This window comes from Capricornis sumatraensis, chromosome 19 (assembly GCF_032405125.1).
Source record: "Capricornis sumatraensis isolate serow.1 chromosome 19, serow.2, whole genome shotgun sequence".
In the NCBI taxonomy this organism is placed as follows: domain Eukaryota; kingdom Metazoa; phylum Chordata; class Mammalia; order Artiodactyla; family Bovidae; genus Capricornis; species Capricornis sumatraensis.
In genome coordinates this window covers 27,492,019-27,513,999 of record NC_091087.1, presented here as the reverse complement: position 1 = coordinate 27,513,999, position 21,981 = coordinate 27,492,019, and the positions used below count along the sequence as shown (strand labels likewise).

The following is a 21,981-nucleotide window of genomic DNA, read 5'->3' as shown; positions in this document are numbered from 1 at the left end:
CTCACTGATGGAGGAAAGACAGATTTCCTTTGTCAGAACGCCTGAGGATGTGCATTCAAACTGAATGAGTAGACACTTGTCCTGCTGCCCCCTCACCTAGTGCCTCAGAGTGCTCAATATTAAAAATGTAAAAGCGTAGTCATACTCAAAAGGCGATCTCCTTTGACTAAGAGTGGGGAGAACTACAGCCGTGAATAGAAGACGAGGCCATGCAGGTCCAGAGAAACGGAGTCCACTTAAGGACAGATCCTCGGAGGGGCCAGGAATCTCTGTTGACCTAATTCCAGGCCAGAAGTAACATTGGTTTTTGTTTTGGCTGTGCTGCAAGGATTATGGGATTTCTAGTTCCCCAACCAGGCATTCAACCCAGGCCCTTGGCAGTGGGAGCACAGAGTCTTAACCACTAGACTGCGTGGAAGGTCCCCAGACATATTCCCAGCCCAGCAAAAGCCAAAGTAAGCATACAAGTAAATCGTGAAGCCCTCTGTCATCAGAGATTTAAGGTAGTGATGTACTAACATTGATTTCCTGATGTCGATGGTCGTACTTTGGTTTATATAGACTATTTTTGCTTGCATTGGGTGGGTGTTGCTGCTCGAAGGCTTTCTCTAGTTGTGGCAAGCAGGGGCTACTGCTTGTTGTAGTGTGCAGGCTTCTCACTGTTTTGGCTTCACTTATGGAGCACAGGCTCTAGGCGTGTGCAGGCTTCAGTAGTTGCAACATGTGAGCTCAGTAGTTCAGTGTACAGGCCCTAGGGCGTGGGGATAGTAGTTGCACCACATGGGCTTAGTTGCTCCACACCTTGTGGAGTCTTCCTGGACCATGGATCGAACCCTTGTACCCTGCCTTGACAGGCAGACTCTTTACCACTGAGCCACCAGGGAAGTCCTAGCATGGTTGGAGTTAACCTCAATTGTGGCAATCTTGTTTGGCTAAAAAAGGCCCACAGTGGCAAAAAGAGGGATTCTGGTCTTGATTTTGACACTACTCCTCTGTTTAATCATTGACAGGTCTTCTCACCTCTCTGAGCTTCGTATTTCATCTTTGTAAAATGAGAACAATAATTCCTACCCTGCCTATCTCACTCCGTTATTATAAAGAACAGATTAGGAAACACATGTGAAAAGAAAACATCAATCACCTTGTGACCACAAAGTGGCCTTTGACCAAGCAGCCCTCCTCACCCCAGCAAGTGTACCCGTTTAGAATGGGCTAATAACCCTCAGCTGCTCAGCAGCGATCAACACCACTTCACTTGATCCTTCAGGTGGATGCCTCAAAAAGCTCTGCCCCTTCTCCCAGACCCTGATGGGTTCCAAGGGTTGGTCAGTTCCCAGGCCTCTTCCTGGGGCACCCAGAAGTTCTTGTGGCTTAGCAACGAAAGGAATCAGAGATGGGATGGTGGTGAGACAGGGTGGGGTGCCAACTGCAGCAGGTTTCCGTGGCAACCTGGGGTATGAGGGACCCTCCCCCCTCACAGGCCCTATCATGTTGCTGCTGAGGACTCTGCTGAGCTCAGCAAGATCTGCCAGTAAGCAGGGTGGCACTTCTTTCCAATACATATGTCAACTTCTTTCCCACCTGACTTCCTCAGTGAGGAAGCCTACCAATTTCTGAGCATCTATGTGTCAGGCATGTCACCTAGCTCAACCCTGATAATTACACAACCTATCCCACTGATAAGGAAACCAAGCTCCAAGGGGTTCAGGCCCTCAACCTGAGGGACCTGTCCCAGAGGGCACACAGTTGGAACCCTGCCCTACTGAAGGGCAGATATCTCCTCCCGACACACACACATCGGTTCCCCACTGGGGAGGCTGGAGGAGGAGCAGCAGCAACTCGAAGCTTTATCCAAATGTTTTATTTTGCGTAATGACTTTCAGACCAGCGTTTATAGATAAGCCTAAGTCCCTGAGGGGCCAGAGATCCCACCGTGCAAAACAAGCAGACCCAAGGCCTGAAGCGGGGCAGTGAATGCATTAGGAATGGATGGGGCACATCATCCCACAATCTGGGGCTCAGCTTAGTTGGCAGATCTTCAGACTCAGAAAAGACACGTGAATTTGGTCTCTAATATCTGTGCTGAGCGAACCAGGGAGGGAGCTTGGGAGGCATGGAAAGGCTGAAGTATGCATCTTCTCTGGCCTGGGCAACAATGGCTCCAAGCACCACTCAGAGTGTCAGCCCCCGCTCCTTAAACAGCTGCCTTAGAGCCTCTTCCAGCTGTCGGTTTGTTCCCTGGAGCCCCTTCACCACCTGTGCCGCCCACTCGAAGTATTCCTGGACTCGGTGTTCAGACCATCCTGCATAAGAGTCGACAGAAAACCGCTCGTGTTGATGTCCAGCAGTGCCCTGGATTTTGCCCAGTTCCTGAGGGGCTTGGTGCAGGGCCATGAGTTCTGATGGATTTGTACTGAAAACTTCCCCTTGGCCCAGCTTCTGTATTTCTACTGTATGAAAGATCAGAGGGGTCTAGTAAGATTAGTCTAGGGAATCAACAAGAACACTTGGGCTTTTATTCCAGGGGAACTGACCAACCTGTGCCTTCAGAAGATGGCTACCCCTCCTTTTCCCCTCAGAGCAGGTGGGGGATAGCGTACCCTCTGGGGTGCAGCGATTCAGGTCCCTCAGATTGTACAGCTTATCTGCCAGCTTCACCAGTTTAGCTCCGGGGCTGCTCTGGGGTGCCTGCTCCACCTGCAGCCGCTTTCTCTCCAGCTTGGGCAGAGTCTTGTCATCTGTCACCTCCTCCACCAGGCGCCGCACTTGGTCCCCAAAGTGCAGCTCCACCTCATCCAGGGTGGTGTCTGTGTCCTCCACTGTGTCATGGAGCAGGGCTGCCTGCGGACAGGCTCCCACTCAGTCCTGGGACACCTGCCAAGGGGTGCCCGAAGCTGATTGGGGCCCCTGATCCCCAACCCAGCCTCCTAGCAGAGGAGGAAAGTTACCTGTAATACCACAATGTCAGTGATCCCCGCCTCGTGGGTCAGGATCCGAGCCACACCTGACGGGGCAAAGCAGGAAGTCAGGAGGGAGTTCAGGGCCACGTGATGTGGGTTCGCAGAGCCAGAGGTGGCTGCCCCTCACTAGCGGGGTGACCTTGGGCAAGTCCTTTACTCTTTTTCTTTTGGATGTCCACTGTACACAGAGAACAGCCATGCCGACCGCCCCAGGTCGCTGTGAGTCTTAAACACGAACTGTGCCTGGCACAAAGCTAGATACCGACTAGGTGCCCGAGGAGCTGCACGCCCTCCGCGTTCCCTTCCCGGTCCCCAACCCCTGGAGGCTACAGCCGTGGCTCCCCCGGCGGAGCGCCCACCGATAGGGTGGTTGATGTAGGGGGTCCCTTCGGGGTCCTTCCGCCGCTGCCGTTGGTGCTTGCGCGCCGCGAAGTCGGCAGCCTCCAGCAGCTGGGCCACCTCGGAGCCCATCGCGCAGGTGGGGCGGGTACTTTAGGTCCTAGGCGCCCGGGGAGCGTGGACCCAGCGTCCACAGCGCCCCCTGGCGCCGCGGAGGTCCGGGAGGTGGTGGAGTCTGGTCCGGACGCGTTCTTCCGGGTCTGATGGGTGGGCCTTGGGTGTAGGAAGCTGCTGCCCACAGCTTCGCAGCTGCTAGTTCAGTGTGCTTTGCTGAGGGTGCATGAAGAATATGGCCTGGCTCTCTGGGAGCCTGCAGCCTGGGAGAAGGAGGAAAACAGAAAAGAAGACAGTGGCCTCACTGTGTCCAGAGCAGGAAGGCGCCAGAGGACTGTGGTAACTTGAAGGGAGAGCAAATCATGTAGCCTCTGGGCCAGAGAGAACTTCTCTGGGGAGGACCCTCTCCCGTCATGAAAAGACAATTTTCAAGCTGCCAATGCTCTGAACATTCTCAAAGTGCTCTAAAAATAGTTCTCCCTGCAAGAATGGCCTGGTTGCTATGGGCAAAGGAGCCTCACACTAGGGTCCAGAAGACCCCTTGGGTCTGCTGCTGCTGCTGCTAAGTCGCTTCAGTCGTGTCTGACTCTGTGCGACCCCATAGACAGCAGCCCACCAGGCTCCCCCTTCCCTGGGATGCTCCAGGCAAGAACACTGGAGTGGGTTGCCATTTCCTTCTCCAATGCATGAAAGTGAAAAGTGAAAGTGAAGTCCCTCAGTCATGTCTGACTCTTAGCGACCCCATGGACTGCAGCCTACCAGGCTCCTCCGTCCATGGGATTTTCCAGGCAAGAGTACTGGCGTGGGGTGCCATTGCCTTCTCCGCCCCTGGGGTCTGACCTGGAAATTGGAGCTTACAGTGGGAGCCCTCCGTGATGGTTTCGGAGAGACTCCCAGGCCGCGGTGCTGTTTCCTCAGGAACTGTTTTCTTTGCTCTCAGGTGCCAGGAACAAAACCTGCATGTCTTTCTTGTGCCATGAGGGCTCCTACTTCAGTCCCCAGGCACTGCTGTGGGGCCCCTGGGCTTATGAGCGTTGTCACCGTTGTTCTGAGAGCATGACCTTGTTGTCAGGCCTCCGTAGACACTACAGCAACACAACACTGTGGGCTGGTGACCTCTGGTCTTTTGGAGAAATCCCCTCTCTCAGCAGACAGTACCTATGAAGTATAAGGTTTGCTGAGACCGGGAGACCCTGGAAGAGCTGTCCCTGTGAAGTGGAGTTGGCTGATTGCTAAGTTTACTCCAGTTGATTAGCAGCTTTTGTACTTTGGCTGGTAGCTGGGGCCGATGAGGACTCGGGGGACAAGTTAACGAGAGCACTCGCTCTTGCTTTTCAGCTGGTCTTGGTGGTTGCCACGATGCAGAAGTTAGAGAGGGAAGCCCCAAACGCTGGAAACAAGGTCTCTGGGGCCTGAAATGGAACAAGCTGAATTCCCATGGCTTCCGTGGCAGCCTGAAAGTTAAGAGTGGGTGGAGAGAAACATATCTGGTTCTAAATGCGTGTCTGTTCTTCAGGCTAGTGGCTCGACTCGGCTCATTCCTCATTCGGCCCTCCAGCCTTCTGAGCCATTTCCCCTTCAGCTCAGAGAACCTTAGGCAGCGTGGAGCCACAATCCCCATGTTTTTCAACAGAAGATAGAAACTCAGTCACTTTCATCTCTCGTTAGAGGTCTGTTGTCTGTGGGGTCGCACAGAGTCGGACACGACTGAAGTGACTTAGCAGCAGCAGCAGAGGTCTGTGACAGAGAAGCTTCAGGTTTGTGTTAACGGTGCTTTGATTTTTATTTCCTTACTGTCTGCATCTGTGGCTTAAAAATAGAGCTGTTGGGGTTTCTAGGACCAGGGCTGAGGTGGAAGTGGAGGTGACCTCTCATGGGCTTCCAGAGGGCAGGCCCTCTGCTGACAGGCTTGTCAGTGGGGCTACTGCTGGTCTTCAGCTGGATGATGCGTGCTCAGCCGGCCTCCCTCGCAGGTACAGCCCTCTCCTCTGCCCATCACCCCCTCCGGTACTTCTTCTTTTAGCAGGCATACACTACTCTGGGGAGCTGGTAAGGAGAGAGAAAGCCTGCCTTTCTGATAATAGTGGGCCCCTTTTAGTCTCCAAAAGGGATGAGTGGGATGTGGGTAATCACTCCTGCCTGTCTCCAGCCCCCCTCGCCCCTCCCTTCAGCTTTGGCCCACCACCCCCACCTGTGCCAGACCACCTGGGATGCTGACGGCCATCGCTACCCGGGTTTCTTCTGTCCTCGGCTCTCTGACACTCCGGAGGAAGCCTACTGCTGCCACCTGCAGGCTGCAGGGGGCTTCTGCTGCACTCAGGCTGAATTTGAGGCCTTGAACCAGGTCAATCTGTCTGCCCTTCGGCCTCCTCCCATCTTCAGGTGAGAACTCCAACCCCAGAGTCCTGGAACGCTGACAGGGTGTTCCAGTATCTTGGACTCTGTTCCTAATTTCTGGGGTGGAAGGCTTGTAGTTTACAGACAGATCTCAAACATAAAATCACCTAATTACATGATTGCAAAACAATCTGTGAAGGAAAAGTTCAGGGGGCTGTGAGAACCGGTAATAGGGAGTCCCTGTAGGTGTTGTATGGTAGGTGGGTTTGGACGGGTGTCAATACTGAAAAGAGTATCTGGAGCAATCTGGAGTACATGTATTATCAGTTCAGTTCAGTTGCTCAGTCGTGTCCGACTGCAGCACGCCAGGCGAGCTTGCTCAAACTCATGTCCCTCGATGCCATCCAACCATCTCATCCTCTATTGTCCCCTTCTTCTCCTGCCTTCAATCTTTCCCAGCATGAGGGTCTTTCCCAGTGAGTCAGTTCTTCACATCAGGTGGTCAAAGTATTGGGGAGTTTCAGCATCAGTCCGTCCAGTGAATATTCAGGACAGATTTCCTTCAGGATTGACTGGTTGGATCTCCTTGCAGACGGGGTTTGATCAAACATGTATTATCGTCGGGGTTTTCAATCCTGAATCTGTCTGTGGATGACTTCAGGGTACCTGTGAGCTCCCTGAGTTTGTATTTACACATTCTGCACTTTTCTGGGTCGCTTTCTCCAGACTGTCGGGGGCTCTGTAACGCACATGAACGGGCGAGAACGGCTGGGGCCTGCATCCTGATACCCTCCCATTTCTCACAGGGGTCCGGGCCCGCTCCTAGCGCTGAGCCTTTACAGCCTGCTGCTCGTGGCCCTGATGACTGCAGACCTTGTGCATTTCTGCCGCGTTCGGGGCCGGGGCCGGGGCCGGGGCCAATGCCGAGACCTGAGCCCCAGCAGCGACCGGCGTCCCTCTAGGTCCTCCACCGCGCGCCCCCTGCAGGTCTCGGCGGGAACAGACTAAGCACGTCCGGGGCTTCTTTGCGCCTGCGGACCCGGGCCGAGCACCGCCCCGCGCCTGGCGCGCTCTCTCCTTGGCCCCGCCCGTTCCCCGCCCCCGCCTCTGACGCAAGACTGGGGCGGGGCAGCCGGCGGCGGATTCCCGAGCCTCGACTCACCCTACTCCAGAGACTGCGCCTGCGCGCGCCGGGACGCCTGTGGCGCGATGACTGTGAGTGGTCCAGGGACCCCCCAAGCCCCAGTCTGCCGGCCCCGGGGTGCGTACCCAGTTACCCATCCCCCTGGGCTATCTCCACTTCTCACCTGCTCGGACGATTCCCACGCTGCCTCCTCCCTCTCAATTTGGCCCTCCATGGGACTCGCCCACCACCCTCAGCGTCCTCCCCCAGTAGCTCCTCGGCTCACCCTGAGCTCACTTGCGACTTTTGCCCCGTTCCCTCCACAGGCCAGCTCAGTGGAACAGCTGCGGAAGGATGGCAACGAGCTGTTCAAATGTGGGGACTACGAAGGTGCCTTGACGGCCTACACGCAAGCCCTAGGTCTGGGCGCAACGCCCCAGGACCAGGCCATTCTGCATCGGAACCGGGCCGCCTGCCACCTCAAGCTGGTGAGGGAGCCGGCTGCTCTTCCCCTCGCCTGCCCGGGCCTGTTTTGCCCACCCCGCCGGTGCTGCGGCCCCTACACTTGTCACATGGCCTTTGGGCCTTTAGGTTGACTCGAGAACAACCCCGTTGCCCAGTTTTGCCCGAAAAAGGAGATGACCAGCAACTCAAGCCCTGTTCTTTCTGTTTCAGGAAGAGTACGAGAAAGCAGAAACAGAGGCAACCAAAGGTAGGAGAATGAGGGCCCTTGGGTGGAGCCGTGGGGCTTCTGGGGTGGGCAGCCCTCACTTTTTCCTTCTCCTTTCACCCCTAAAACACATGTGCCTTCTTCTCCCCCACTTCCCTAGGCATCCCCTTTTCTGAGGCTGAAATACTGAGCCCCACATCCGTACCCCCACCTTCCTCTAGCCCTCGAGATCTTTCCCTTCTGCTCTTGCCTGGAGATGGTGGCCTCTTGGGTGCTGACAGAGCTCCTGTTTGTACTCAGCCATCGAAAAGGACGGCGGGGACATCAAAGCACTTTACCGGAGGAGCCAAGCCCTAGAGAAACTGGGCCGTCTCGACCAGGCCGTCCTCGATCTGCAGAGATGTGTGAGCCTGGAGCCCAAGAACAAAGTTTTCCAGGAGGCCCTGCGGAACATCGCGGGCCAGATTCAGGAGAAGGTACGTGAGTAACTGGGAGAGCGAGGCATTGACCAGTGGTAGAGGGGCACTGGGAAGTGGATCTGGAGCAAAGGTATAATCACAGATCTCTGAAGAGGGGATACTGATGGCAAATGACCCTATAGAAGGATGTGCAACCTTGTCAGTGGACACGAAAAAGCACATTGAAAGAACAGCAGGGTGCAGTTCTTTTCAGTGATCTGTTTGGCAAACGTTTTTTAACATAAAAAAAAAAATGTATGTTTATTTTTGGCGGCTTTGGGTCTGAGTTGCCACGCGCAGGATCGTTGATGCAATGTATGGGCTTCTCTCTAGTGGTGTGTGGGCTCCAGAGTGGGCGGGCTCAGTAGTTGTGGTACCTGGGCTTAATTGCCACTCTGCATGTGAGATCCTAGTTCCCTGACTAGGGATTGAATCCATGTCCCCTGCATTGGGAGGCAGATTCTTAACCACTCGCCACCGGGGAAGCCCCGTGTGGCAGACATTTAAAGTTTGTACACATTGCTAGAATGAGGGAGACAGACAGTTATAGGGTGAGGTTGGGGGGATCGTGGGCTTTTTCATGACTGCTTCTGGGGGGTGTAAATTGGTACAGCTCCTTTGGGAGTCCTTTAGCACATCTCTTAAATTTGAGCATATACTGTGATTCAGTATGTTTACTTTCTGCTATCTTCTCTAGAGAAGCCTTGTCCATGTACGCAAGCAGGTGTGTGTATGTTTGTTTCAGCCTTGTTCATACTAATGAGAAATTGGAACTTGCCAAAATGCCCAGCAATAGGGGAATGGCTAAACAGATTGAGTTACATCCTTATTACAGATACCTATGTGTAGTTGTTGAGAATAGGAAGATCGTCATGTAAGGATTTGGAAAGTTGACAGTGTGATATCATCTATGTTAAAACAATCCCCCATATATGCACCCGAAATAATACCATGTTTTTTTCCATGGATACACTTGGGTATATCATTACAAAGGAAAATCTTTTAAAAGAGAGACATCACAATGATAATAACAGTGTGACTGCTAGGGAAAGGAATGGGCTTGCAGGGGCTTTTCAAAAGAGATTTTGCTTCATCTGTTCATTTTTTAAAATAAAGAGACGATGTTTTTATGATTCACATATTTAAAAATTGAGAAGAGAACCTAAAGAGCATCATTAACTACTTTCAAGTTGGAATTAGCTTGACAATTGGGTGTTAATATGCTGACCCAGTGGAAGCAAGTAATATGATGGCAGACACCTTATCAAAAGATTGAGACTTGGGAAAGCAAATTATTTTCCTCTCAGCGTCAGCTCTGTTTGATCTCCAGGGGCTGCCTCGAGCTCTGTGTTGAGAAGGGTTAGGAGGCAGGTCGCCTGGGCCTGGAAGGGGATGGATCAGTGTTGTCGACCATGGATGCAGGAGGGGCAGTGGGCACACATGTGTTAGGCATATGTGCTGTCCACGCCCAGAACCCCAGGGAAGGAAAAGGCCTAGGATGAGGTTGGTCATCAGATTATTTTAAAACTCCATCAAAAAGAGAATCCTTGACCTAAACAGAGTACCAGCAACTCCATCATGACCTGCTGGCTCCCTTGCAGGAGGTATAAATTCCCATTCAGTGCCATGGGCCGTGGACCTGGACCGCCATACAATGCATGGCCCCCTGGGAGTGGGTTTTCTTGTGGCTAACAGGACGCACGGCCTTCAGCATCGGCACCACTCCCTGCTGCCCAAGGAGGAAACAGCTCAGAGGAGAAAATAGCCTAGGGAAGTTAGGGAGAAGCTGCCAGGCGAGTCTCTTCCTGCCCAAGGTATCTGGGTGCGAGACCTGGGCCCAGACATCTGTGCTGTGCCCTCTGGAGTCAGGAGCCAGGCCTAGGGAGGAGCTGGAGAGAACAAAGAGGAAATGTGTTGTCTGGGCCAAGAGGCGATTCCTCCCATGCTTTGCTGGTTTGTCGTAGGTGAGATACATGTCCTCAACGGATGCCAAAGTAGAGCAGATGTTTCAGATACTACTGGACCCACAAGAAAAAGGCACCGAGAAAAAGCAAAAGGTAAAGACCTGGGTGAGTGGGGGCGGAACTCCCCTAGTGCTGCCCAGCCCTCCCTGTGTGTGTATGATGTTGGCCCAGGAGCCCCTGCTGGCACATCGCCCCTTAGGTGGTGCCGCTGGGCTCACAGAGCATGAGTGGGGGCTCAGAGGGCCTGGGGCCTCAGTGTGGGCCACGGAGAGGGAGCCAGTGTTCCTGGAGCACCTCCTGGCGCTCAGGTCTCGCGCCAGGAGCCAGGTGCACAGAGGCGTCTGAGTCCCAGACTCTGCCCTTCAGGCTTTGCCAGGGACTTCACTTTCATGCATTAGAGAAGGAAACCCACTCCAGTATTCTTGCCTGGAGAATCCTAGGGACGGGGGAGCCTGGTGGGCTGCCGTCTGTGGGGTCATGCAGAGTCGGACACGGCTGAAGTGACTTAGCAGCAGTAGCAGTAAGACTCCGTTTATGCTAACCATCAACTCCCAGAGCGAGCTCTTCCCTCTGCCTGCAGAGGGGGAAGCTGATGCTCAAAGAGTTGAAGTTCATGGCCAAGGTCCCCGTGCTCAGGGGGAGCAGTGAGGCTCAGGTGGTCTTTTCTCTCCGTGCCGTGTTCGCGTCTCGATGTTCTTCCTTTGACGCAGGCGTCTCAGAACCTGGTGGTGCTGGCCCGGGAGGATGCTGGGGCCGAGAAGATCTTCCGGAGCAATGGGGTTCAGCTCTTGCAGCGCCTGCTGGACACGGGAGAGCCCGACCTGATGCTGGCAGCCCTGCGCACTCTAGTCGGCATTTGCTCTGAACACCAGTCACGGGTGGGTGTGGTGGAGGGTCTCGCTACTGTCTCTGTCAGTCTGTCTGTCCATCCACTCACGTGGGATCTTAGTTCCCTGACCAAGGATTGAAGCTGTGCCCCTGCATTGGAACCACAGAGTCTTAACCACTGGACCCCCAGGGAAGTCCCATAGCTCTCAACTTACAAGGCAAGGTATAGGAACATACATAACAAGAGAGGCAACATTAAAATGACAAAAAGACCAGCATGATTTGGGACAAAGTGAGGCCAAGAAAGAGTGTAAGCAGCCCGAGGACACCCTGAGCATGTGTGTCAGAAGCCTCACAAGTGTCGCCCTCGGCTCTTCTCAGAGGTGCCTGGTCACTGATGCCCTCCTTGTCCATGTGGTAAAATCACGCTGCTTGCAAAGAACGAGGCACCTGTCCTTCCCTTGCCACCAGGCTGGCATTTTGCTTGGACAGGGGTGCTTACAGTGTGTGACGTGGTGGGTCATGTGACCCACGGCATCTTCACCATCGAGTCAGTGACCAGATGTGCAGGGCAGGCCCTGAGATGGTTCTCCGTGGAGACTGTGGGTGTTCCGCACACACGGTTCAGCCAGCACAGCCCTGTCCCAGGCCGCTGTCACCAAGTCCCTGCTCTGGCTCTCGCCTGCACAAGCTGGACTCGGGGAACAAGGACTTGACCCTCAATAGATTTTAGAGGCCCACAGTTCCTAGATCAGGGGTGGAAATGTGAAACATTCTGAGAAAACTAGTCAGGCCAAGATCGGGCTCTGTTTCTGGGTCTCCCAGAACTAAAACTGGTAAAAGCACGTGAATTCTGCCCACCTCCTGCAGCCTTCCTGGGATCCCTTTGGGATCTTAGTTTCCCGACCAGGGATTGAACCGATACCCCTTGCAGTGGAAACTCAGAGTCTTAACCACTGGACTGCCAGGGAAGTCTCTGGAGTGTTTTCTTTAGGAAGCCCTTCCAACAAGAGAATCCGGGTATCACCCAGGTCTCGCCCTTAGGCAGACCCACTTTGCCTTCCCAGGGAGCTGCTCTTTCCACTCATGTTTTCTCCCCTCTGGGCACCCTCTGCGACCCCCAGTTAGGGATCACTGAAGCTGCCCTTTGCCAACTGGAAGCTCTGTCCACCTCTCTCCCCCCACCAGACAGTGGCCACCCTGAGCGTGCTGGGAACCCGGCGGGTGGTCTCCATGCTGGGCATGGAAAACCAGGCCGTGTCCCTGGCTGCCTGCCACCTGCTGCAGGTTATGTTCGATGCCCTCAAGGAAGGTGTCAAGAAGGGCTTCCGCGGCAAAGAAGGCGCCATCATCGTGGGTGAGTCACTGGAAGCCAGTCTGTGTCCTTTGGGTGTTGGTGTCTTTGTGGGGAGCAGCCAAGCTGGCTGCACCTGCAATTTGTTCAGGAGAAAGGCTTGTTGATGGTATCTCACTCTAGGTTCTGAGGACCTGGGGCGCCTCTGGGATAGGCTAGAAACTAGCGCCCAGCTGCAGGTCCCCTCGCCCTACCAGGGAAGTTCAGGGTCAGATGGGGCTGGGCCACTGTAGAGCCAGTGAATGTCTTCCTGTTGCCAGATCCCGCCCGAGAGCTGAAGGTCCTCATCAGCAACCTCCTGGAGCTCCTGACGGAGGTGGGGGTCTCGGGCCAAGGTCGAGACAATGCCCTGACCCTCCTGATTAAAGTGGTGCCCCGGAAGTCTCCCAAGGACCCCAACAACAGCCTTACCCTCTGGGTTATTGACCAAGGTAGGTGACAGAGTTTGAAAAAGAGAAAGATACTTCCCTGGCAGTCCCATGGTTAGGACTCTGCGCTTTCACTGCCGAGGGCCTGGGTTTAATCTGTGTTTGGGGGACGAAGATTCCATGTGGCACAGCATATAAATAAGTAAAAAAATAGAAATATGGTAAATAGGGCTTCCCTGGTGGCTCAGATGGTGAAGAATCCTCTTGCCAATGCAGGAGACATGGTTCAGTCTCTGGGTTGGGAAGACCCCCTGGAGAAGGGAATGGCAACCCACTCCAGTATTCTTGCCTGGAGAATCCCATGCACGGAGGAGCCTGGTGGGCTACAGTCGTTGGGTCCCTAAGAGTTGGACATGACTGAGCGACTAACAGTTATTGGCCATACACTTAGAGGTAGTAAATAAATAGACCAAGCATGTGTGTGGCATGTTGCTCAGATGGCTGGGCCTGCGCGACCCTGAGAGCGACTGCACCCACCATGTGTGTCTGTGCTGAAGCGCACGTGCCCCGTGCTGTGCCCTTCGGCAGCATTGGGCGCTTCAGCTGCGTGCATGTGCATTCGCCCACACGTCGGGCAGGCCCGTGAGCAGGTTAATGGAGGCTGGGTCAGCTTTCTGTGTCAAGTTCTTTTCATTGAGTGTGTGTTACTTCTGTACACGGGGAAAATCTTACGATTTAATGTAGAAGTTCACACTTCTCCTTTCCCCGAAAAAAAATACAAGGAAAGGTTGGCAGAGTCCCAGCGTGAGCACGCCTGTTGGGAACTCATCTTTTCTTCTTATCCCAATGATCCTATGAGGCAGGAGGTTATTTTCCCTGCAGTTTTTCAGCTGTCAGGAACCTCTGTGCTCCAGAGCATCTGGCTCCACAGGCAGGGCCAGCCCACAGGCCTTAAGTTCTGAGGTCCTTTGCTGACCCCAGACCTGCCCCCCTGTAGACAGCGGGTCCGCCAGCCCAATTCTGTGAGCCTGCCTGTACTCTGTGAGCTCGTGCGAGCGGACACCTCTTCCCTTTGCCCATCGGGGTTGGAGCTCGTGTTCTGCTGTCTGAATAGGGTGTCTTTTCAGGTCTGAAGAAGATCCTGGAGGTGGGAGGCTCTGTGCAAGACCCTCCTGGGGAGCTCACAGTGACAGCAAACAGCCGCATGAGCGCCTCCATTCTGCTTAGCAAGCTCTTCGATGACCTGAAGTGTGATGCCGAGAGGGAGAATTTCCACCGACTATGTGAAAACTACATCAAGTAAGGGAGCCCTCCTGTAGCCAGGGCTCCCTCGAGAGTGCTGACTCTTCGGGGAGAGACAGCAGTGAAAGGTTTCCCATCAGAGAAATGGCCTTGGGGAGGACTTGTGAGAGTCAGAATGGTCCCAAGGGCCACTTGTTGTTTCAGAGTCTCTCTGCAGGGACATTCCTTCTTATTTATACACTGCTTAGCATATCAGATCTGTTCCCCGACCAGGGCTCACACCCATTCCCCCTGCTGTGGAAGCACAGTCTTAATTACTGGACCGCCAGGGAGGTCCCCAAGGATATTCTTTCTTATGTCAGTTCTCATCCAGTGCAGCTGGCTCATAGCTAAAGAATCTGCCTGCCAGTGCAAGAGATGAAAGAGACACGGCTTCAATCCCTGGGTCGGGCAGATCTCCTGGAATAGGGAATGGCAGCCCACTCCAGTATTCTTGTCTGGAGAATCCCATGCACAGTGGAGCCTGGCGGGATACAGTCCATGGGGTCACAAAGAGTTGGACACGACTAAATACGCACAAGCTCAAGCTGTCTTAGTGCAGCTGGTGTCCCCCAGCACGTAGTGTGCACCGAGCACATGCTGTGTGTTCGTCTTGACACACCGGTGCTGCTTCACAATCCTCACCCTTAAGGGCTCACAGCTAGGAGCAGACTGATGGACGACAAGTCACGGAGTGAGTGGCCCAAGTTCGGACCTCAGTGACCACAGGGTACAGACAGGGTGGCGTGAGTGACAGCGACCTGTGTTAGATGGCAGGTCATCGGGGCTGGGGGTGGGGCTCGAATGAGAGCCCGGATGAAGAACCCCGGTGGCTGCTGTCCAGAGGGTTGCTGTCCTGGTCTTCCCGCTGGCAGCTTTTCTTGCTGTTGTTGCGCACATCCTGTAGATGCCTGGCCAGTGGAGGAGGCGGAGGGAAGGGCAGTCTCTCTGTGCTGACTGTGATGTGATAGCTGCCACCCTGTACCCCGCAGGAGCTGGTTTGAGGGCCACGGGCTGGCCGGGAAGCTGCGGGCCATCCAGACAGTGTCCTGCCTCCTGCAGGGCCCATGTGATGCTGGCAACCGGGCCCTGGAGCTGAACGGCGTCATGGAGAGCGTGATCGCCCTGTGCGCCTCGGAGCAGGAGGAGGAGCAGCTGGTGGCTGTGGAGGCCCTGATCCATGCAGCCGGCAAGGCCAAGCGGGCCTCGTTCATCACAGCCAACGGCGTCTCGCTGCTGAAAGACCTGTACAAGCGCAGCGAGAAGGACAGCATCCGCATCCGGGCACTGGTGGTGAGATGGGCAGGCCTGGGCTGAGCCAGCAGGCAGCCAGACAGGGGGCCCCGGCTGGCCCGTCTGAGTGCAGCCTCAGCACACGCTTGGTGAAGATGGGGGATGTGCAGGGCCTTGTTGAAGGGCCTCCCTGGTCACTCAAGACAGTAAAAAATCTGCCTGCAATGTGGGAGATCTGGGTTCTATCCCTGGATTGAGAAGGTCCCATGGAGAAGGGAATGGCAACCCACTCCAGTATTCTTGCTTGGAGAATCCCATGGACAGAGGAGCCTGGCAGGCTACAGTCCATGGAGTCGCAAAGAGTTGGGCATGACTTAGCGACTTTCACTTTCAGGGCCTTGTCAAGGCCGGAGCAGGGCCCTGGCTCCTCCTGGGGAGGAGGAGGAGGAGGTGAGGCTTGGACAGAGAGTATCTCTAAGAATGCAGGGCTGCCCAGGCTGCCCACTGTGGGCGGTAGGAGCGGCTCTGGGAGGAGTTGGAGGACATACTAGGCCAGGCAGGCCCGAGGGCTGTGTGAACAGGCTGGGCTGCCAGGCAGCCCCCAGAGCTGGTGGTCTAGGGAACACCTGACCCCTGTGTGCCTGTGCAGCCCTGCCCCTGGAGGAAGCCGGTCCTCCTCTTCGGGGCACCTTGTCCTGGGTTTCTCCCTCCCATGGGGGTCCTGGCCTTGGCTGAGGTGCCTGTCTTCTCCCCACACGTATCTTAGGTCTGCCCGTCAAGGGCTCCCTTGGCATGAGGGGGGAAGGGACAGAGCGAGTCTGGTGCACGTCGGGCTGGGGGGGTGGAGGCCAGGCCAGCATGTGGTCAGCATGTCAGTCTCTCCCAGATGCTATCACACGGCCACGCTAGCAGCTGGTTTTGTGGGCTTCCCAGGTGACACTAGTGGTAAAGAATCCACCTGCCAGTGCAGGAGACGTAAGATACGTGGGTTCAGTCCCTGGGTTGGGAAGATCCCCTGGAGGAGAGCGTGGCAACCCAGTCCAGTATTCTTGCTTGGAGAATCCCATGGACGGAGGAGCCTGGCGGGCTGCAGTCCATAGTGTCGCAAAGGGTCGGACACGACTGAAGCAGCTTAGCACAGCTCAGCTGGTAGCCTGGTGGGGGTGTGCCTGGCCCCCAGGGAGCCTGGCAGAGAGCTGGCGGGGAGCCCTGCCCTGCCTCCGTCCCTTGGCCAACAGCTGGTTCTCATCCTCTCTTGCAGGGGCTCTGTAAGCTCGGCTCAGCCGGAGGGACCGACTTTAGCATGAAGCAGTTTGCCGAAGGCTCCACTCTCAAGCTGGCCAAGCAGTGTCGAAAGTGAGTGGTTTAGCATGGCCGTGGCTCTCTGCCTGCTGGCCAGACCTCAAGAGAAGAGGGGAATCCTCACTGCCCTCTCTTCCCCAGGCAGACCCTTCACATGAACTGCTTCCGTATGTGGTGGGGATGCCCCAGCCACTGGCTTTTCCCCCCTGGGTCCTGGGGCGCCCTTCCTACCGCCCCCCGCCACCCCCCTGCCCATTCTGGTAGTCATCAGTGCCCTGCACGCCCCCAGGTGGCTGTGCAATGACCAGATGGACGTGGGCACGCGGCGCTGGGCAGTGGAGGGCCTGGCCTACCTCACCTTCGATGCTGACGTGAAGGAGGAGTTTGTGGAGGATGCAGCTGCTCTGAAGGCTCTGTTCCAGCTCAGCAAGGTAGCCCCTGGGTTCCTGCAGTGGTCCAGGGACGCTGACTAGGATTAGAGCCCGAAGGGCTTTCTTGGCAGGTTGTGGCCAGCGGCGTTTGTGACACAGGGCTGGTAGCCCGAGTGACTGCCCTGTGTGGCCTGGGTGTTCTGACCTGCGCCAGTGGTGTCAGAAAGGATGCTCTCTTAGGAGGAGTCAGGGAGGTCAAATGCATGAGCTCTCAAAGGCAGGGGCCACCCTGGGGCCTGGGACGTGCCCGGATTCATCCTAGGGTGCCCAGGGGGCCCAGCCAACGGTAGAACTGGGAGCCTGGGCAGCGCTGACCCCAGTCCTGCTCTGCCCCCGGGCTGGCTGCTGATGGCCCCTCTGCACCCCCCCCGGCAGTCCGAGGAGAGGTCGGTGCTCTTCGCGGTGGCCTCGGCGCTGGTGAATTGCACCAACAGCTATGACTACGAGGAGCCGGACCCCAAGATGGTGGAGCTGGCCAAGTATGCCAAGCAGCACGTGCCCGAGCAGCACCCCAAGGTGAGGGGACCCCAGCGTCGTGGGGGCCTGTTGACCCGAGGTATCCACAGCAGATGCACCTTCTGTTTAAGTGGGTTTCCTTCTCTTTTAGTCTTTTTTTAACTTAATTTATATATTTACTTTTGGCAGCACCGGGTCTTTGTCGCTGCCCGGGCTTTTCTCTAGCTGTGGCGAGCAGGGGCTACTCTCGAGTTGCTGTCTGCGGGCTTCTTGCTGTGGTGGCTTCTCTCGTTGCAGAGCACCGGCTCCAGAGCTCGGGCTCGGTAGTTGCGGCGCGTGGGCTTAGTTTCCTGCAGCACGTGGGATCTTCCCAGACCAGGGATTGAACCTGTGTGCCCTGCACCAGCAGGTGGCTTCTCAACCACCAGACCGCCCTGGAAGTCCTCTTTCCCTTTGTTGCCATGGCCATCAACATGTGTCGTGAGAAGCGTTGCCCTTTGCCCTGCCTGATTGGCTGAGGTTCCTCTACTCAGCTGCCTCCTTCCCCAGGACAAGCCGAGTTTCGTGCGAGCTCGGGTGAAGAAGCTGCTGGCGGCCGGCGTGGTGTCGGCCATGACTTGCATGGTGAAGACCGAGAGCCCTGTGCTGACCAGTTGCTGCAGGGAGCTGCTCTCCAGGTGAGCCTGGCCCCTGCCCGTCAGCCTCCCCGCTGCTGATGAAACTACAGAGTGAGCCATTGCTGGTGCAGTGGGCTCCTGGAGCAAGAGGGGCCACCCACCTGGCAGTCTGCCTTTGCTGCACCCGGGAGTGGAAGGTCTGCCCGCCAGAGCCTGGCCCGCCCGCCCAGCCCGGCACTCTCCCCGCAGGGTCTTCCTGGCTTTGGTGGAAGAGGTCGAGGACCGCGGCACTGTGGTTGCTCAGGGAGGGGGCAAGGTAAGCTGGTTCAGACTCCTTCAGGATAGGCCATTAAACATGACTCAGGGGCTGCCACAGCAGAGGTGGGTGTTGGATGGGGACAGAGAAGTGTCAGTAGCTGCCAGCAGGAATGTCTTCCTGACGCGTGAGTGATGCTGAAGGGCCCTGGACTTTGTGCCTACAAGGGTCTGAGGGCTCCTGTGTCATTGACTTTCACAGCCCCATGCCTGGCACAGTCCACGTCTAGCCCTTAATAAGTGTTTCCAGAAGCATCTGGGTAGCTTGCTGGGAGGCCTAGGAGGTGAGAGGGTGTGAGTGGGCACGTGGTCAAGCCCGGGAAGAGAGACGGGAGTGGTGAGGGCGGCACAGTCAGGGCCTTGGGCCTCACGGTCCTGGCTGCACCCTGGGTGCTGATGGGCCCATCCCACAGGCTCTGCTCCCGCTGGCCCTGGAAGGCACCGACGTGGGGCAGACGAAGGCAGCCCAGGCTCTCGCCAAGCTCACCATCACCTCCAACCCAGAGATGACCTTTCCCAGCGAGCGGGTGCGTGTCTTCCTGCCCCAGCCCCAGCCTGTCCTCCACCCCCTCGGTGGGCCCTCCTGGCCTTTGACTCGGGCTGTGGCTCCTCCGCGGGGCCCCGGGGTGGGGAGGGAGACCTTTTGGGGGCTGGACTCCCATCTGCAGGGCCAGTGGGGTCAGGAGAGCCGGGGCAGGTAGCCCTGATGCATGGGTGTGTATCGTAGATCTATGAGGTGGTCCGGCCCCTCGTCTCCCTGTTGCACCTCAACTGCTCCGGCCTGCAGAACTTTGAGGCGCTCATGGCTCTAACGAACCTGGCGGGGATCAGCGAGAGGCTCCGGTGAGGTCCGCGGGGCTGCGGGACCTGGGCAGGGCACCATGGTTTAGACCATTCCCAGGAAAGCTCTGTACAGTTTTTTTGGTTGTTATTGTTATTCATTTACTTATTTTGTTTTTGGATGTGCTGGGCCTGAGTTGCTGCACACTGGCTTTCTGTAGTTGCGGTCAGCGAGGGCCACTCCTCATGCTGTGCCGGGCTTCTCTTTGTGTTAGCTGCTTTTGTGGCAGAGCACAGGCTTTAGGAGCCCCGGCACAGGCTTCAGTAGTTGTGGCACATGGGCTTATAGTTGCTTCTCGGCATGTGGGATCTTCCCGGACCAGGGATCGAACCCATGTCCCCGGCATGGCAGGCAGATTCTTATCCACTGGACCACCAGGGAAGTCCAGCACTTTACAGTTTGGAGAGCACTCCTCAGCTACTTATTTGCCAGACAGGCCGAGAGGCATGACTTGTACAGTGTTCTGCGAGAGGGCAAGGACCTAGGCCGTAAGAGTGCAGGCCCTGGAGTCAGACCACCTGCTTTCAAATCCTGGCTTCACTGGTTATTAGTGTGTAACCTCTCAAGTAACTTAACCTCTCTGTGCCTTAGTTTCCCCCTCTGTGAAATGGAATGGTCGTATACCTATCGCACGGAGTAGCAGTGAGGATTAAATGAGAAAATACAGGTAAAAGCGTTGACTACCTAGATGCCTGACTCCTAGCAGTGTGTCCAAGCAGTATGTATCAGCTACGCCACTGACGGTGAGACGTCTCAGTCTTGGTCTCCTCTTCTGCAAAACAGGAGTGATAATCACACGAGCACCTTTACCATAGGGCTTTGGTGAGGATTTTTTAAAAAACATTTATTATTTGGCTGCACCAGGTCGTAGTTGCAGCATGCAGGATCTTAAGTTGTGGCATGTGAGATCCAGTTCCCTGACCAGGGATGGAGCCTGGACCTCCTGCATTGGGAGCATGGAGTCTTGGCCACTGGACTGCCAGGGAAATCCCTGTGGTGAGGATTAAGTAAGATCGTCCAAGTGCTGGGTCAGGGTGAGTGCTCAGACGTTAGATGTTAGCATCGCCATCATCACCCCCAGGTCTCCTAACTCCTAGTTGAGAGCGTTTTCCAAGGTCCTGCATGCTGTCTCCTTGGCCGGGTTAGAAGGCTGGAAACCACTGCCTGGTGGCTTCAAACCTGCGCAGGGTGGTCTCTGCATATTGCCCAGGGAGATCCTTGGCCCAAGGCTTGTTGTATGTATGGGGAAATGGGGCGGGGAGTGACAGGTGCTAACACTCTGGCGATGCCAATGCTTCCGCCCTCGGCCCCGCAGGCAGAAGATCCTGAAGGAGAAGGCCTTGCCCATGATCGAGGGCTACATGTTTGAGGAGCACGAAATGCTCCGCCGGGCGGCCACGGAGTGCATGTGTAACTTGGCCATGAGCAAAGAGGTGAGGGCTGGTCCAGGCGGTCACGCCAGGCAGGCATGCAGGAGTACCCGGCCCAGCTGGGCTCTGCCCCATCTGACTTGGTCCCTCCCCGCTTCTGGCCGCAGGTGCAGGACCTCTTTGAAGCCACGGGCAACGACCGGCTGAAGCTGCTGGTGCTGTACAGCGGCGAGGAAGACGAGCTGCTGCGGCGGGCAGCCGCCGGGGGCCTGGCTATGCTCACCTCCATGCGGCCCTCGCTCTGCAGCCGCATCCCCCAAGTGGTCAGTGCCTCTTCTTGGTGGAGCCGGGGGAGGTGGGCCAGGATCCCCCAGCCTGCTGGCAGTCGATTGGTGGGAGGCAGCCCCAGGGTGTGCAGGTGGTGTTCGCTGCCGGGTTCCCTGCTGCGCTGGGGTTCCCTGCTGCTCCGTGGTCACACTGCCCTGTTTCCTGCAGACCACACACTGGCTGGAGATCCTGCAGGCTCTGCTTCTGAGCCCCAGCCAGGAGTTGCAGCACCGGGGTGCTGTGGTGGTGCTGAACATGGTGGAGGCCTCGAGGGAGATCGCCAGCACCCTGATGGAGAGCGAGGTGCTGGAGATCCTGTCGGTGCTGGCCAAGGACAAGGAGAGCCCAGTCACCAGGGCAGCCACAGCTTGTCTGGGGAAAGCAGTGGAATATGGGCTTATCAAACCCAGCCAGGATGGAAAGTGAGGGCCTGCCTCTCACACACGCTACCCATTGCAGCACAAGGAGCAAGGACAGACTGGCTGGTGGGGGCTGGGATGCAAACACCTGGCCTCTGCTCCACAGCTGCCCTTTGATGTCCTCTGTTCTGAGTCAGGGAGCATATTCACAGCCCTGCACTCCCAGCACGGCCTCTGGCCTCCGGCCACACGCAGCAGGGCACTTTCTCCTGTACTACTAGGACAGCTGGGAATGAGAACAGCATGTCCTAATTCAGCCTGTGGGTTCCTGGCTTTGGGAAGGACACAGCAAGCAGCCTCACCAGCTATGAGCATCACCCGAACCTGCTAGCAGGACCACTTCTGATCCTCTAATAAAAGCTTGTGGAGGGGTTTCATTGTTGTCCAGTGGTTAAGACTTTGTTTCCAACGCAGGGGCTGCAGGTTCGATCCCTGGTCAGAGAACTAAGGTCCCATGTGCCAGTGTGGCCAAAAAAATAAAAGAAAGTATGTGGTACTCAAGTAGGTGCTCTGTCAGCAGGCAGGGATGGCTGGCAGTGGGCCAGAGTATGGAGCAGGTGCTGGGCATGATTGAGTAGTGTGGGTAGCTTTACAGCAACACAGCCACCTTTAGGGAAGGGATCAAATGGATTCCCACCCCAGGTCCGCTGAGTTGCTCATCCCTGTTAGAAGGTCAAAGGGTAAACATTGGGGAGCAAATCAGTATTTAGTTACATGGATATAAATGCATTCAGTTCAGTCGCTCAGTCTTGCCCAACTCTTTGTGATCCCATGGACTACAGCACACCAGGCCTCCCTGTCCATCACCAACTCCCGGAGTTTACTCAAACTCATGTCCATCTGTTGCCCTTCTCCTCCAATCTTTCCCAGCAAG

The 21,981-nt window shown here is 56.0% G+C and overlaps 2 protein-coding genes across 4 annotated transcripts; one reads left to right on the top strand and one right to left on the bottom strand.

The window, feature by feature from the left end:
* Positions 1-1,881: 1,881 nt before the first annotated feature.
* On the bottom strand, positions 1,882-3,442 carry HDDC3 (HD domain containing 3). 2 transcript variants are annotated; one of them, XM_068991416.1, is made up of 4 exons: positions 3,320-3,442; positions 2,949-3,004; positions 2,601-2,841; positions 1,882-2,303 (listed from the first exon to the last, which is right to left on the bottom strand). In XM_068991416.1, the coding sequence occupies exons 1-4, from the start codon at positions 3,429-3,431 to the stop codon at positions 2,173-2,175; spliced, it is 540 nt and encodes a 179-aa protein (XP_068847517.1). In that variant the 5' UTR covers positions 3,432-3,442; the 3' UTR covers positions 1,882-2,172. The 2 variants fall into 2 exon arrangements, with proteins under 2 accessions (XP_068847517.1, XP_068847518.1); XM_068991417.1 differs by lacking the exon at positions 1,882-2,303 and adding an exon at positions 2,325-2,450 and having other exon boundaries at positions 2,539-2,841.
* A 3,418-nt stretch (positions 3,443-6,860) lies between these two features.
* Positions 6,861-21,412, top strand: UNC45A (unc-45 myosin chaperone A). Of its 2 annotated transcripts, none has more exons than XM_068991005.1 (20): positions 6,861-6,965; positions 7,200-7,361; positions 7,549-7,585; positions 7,844-8,019; positions 9,966-10,058; positions 10,676-10,843; positions 11,982-12,150; positions 12,408-12,578; positions 13,643-13,814; positions 14,789-15,089; positions 16,291-16,385; positions 16,621-16,762; positions 17,138-17,278; positions 17,768-17,895; positions 18,085-18,151; positions 18,564-18,677; positions 18,878-18,993; positions 20,307-20,424; positions 20,529-20,684; positions 20,857-21,412. In XM_068991005.1, exons 1-20 carry the CDS (start codon positions 6,960-6,962, stop codon positions 21,112-21,114), a joined length of 2,790 nt encoding a protein of 929 aa, XP_068847106.1. In that variant the 5' UTR covers positions 6,861-6,959; the 3' UTR covers positions 21,115-21,412. The 2 variants fall into 2 exon arrangements, with proteins under 2 accessions (XP_068847106.1, XP_068847107.1); XM_068991006.1 differs by lacking the exon at positions 6,861-6,965 and adding an exon at positions 6,990-7,011.
* Positions 21,413-21,981: the final 569 nt, after the last annotated feature.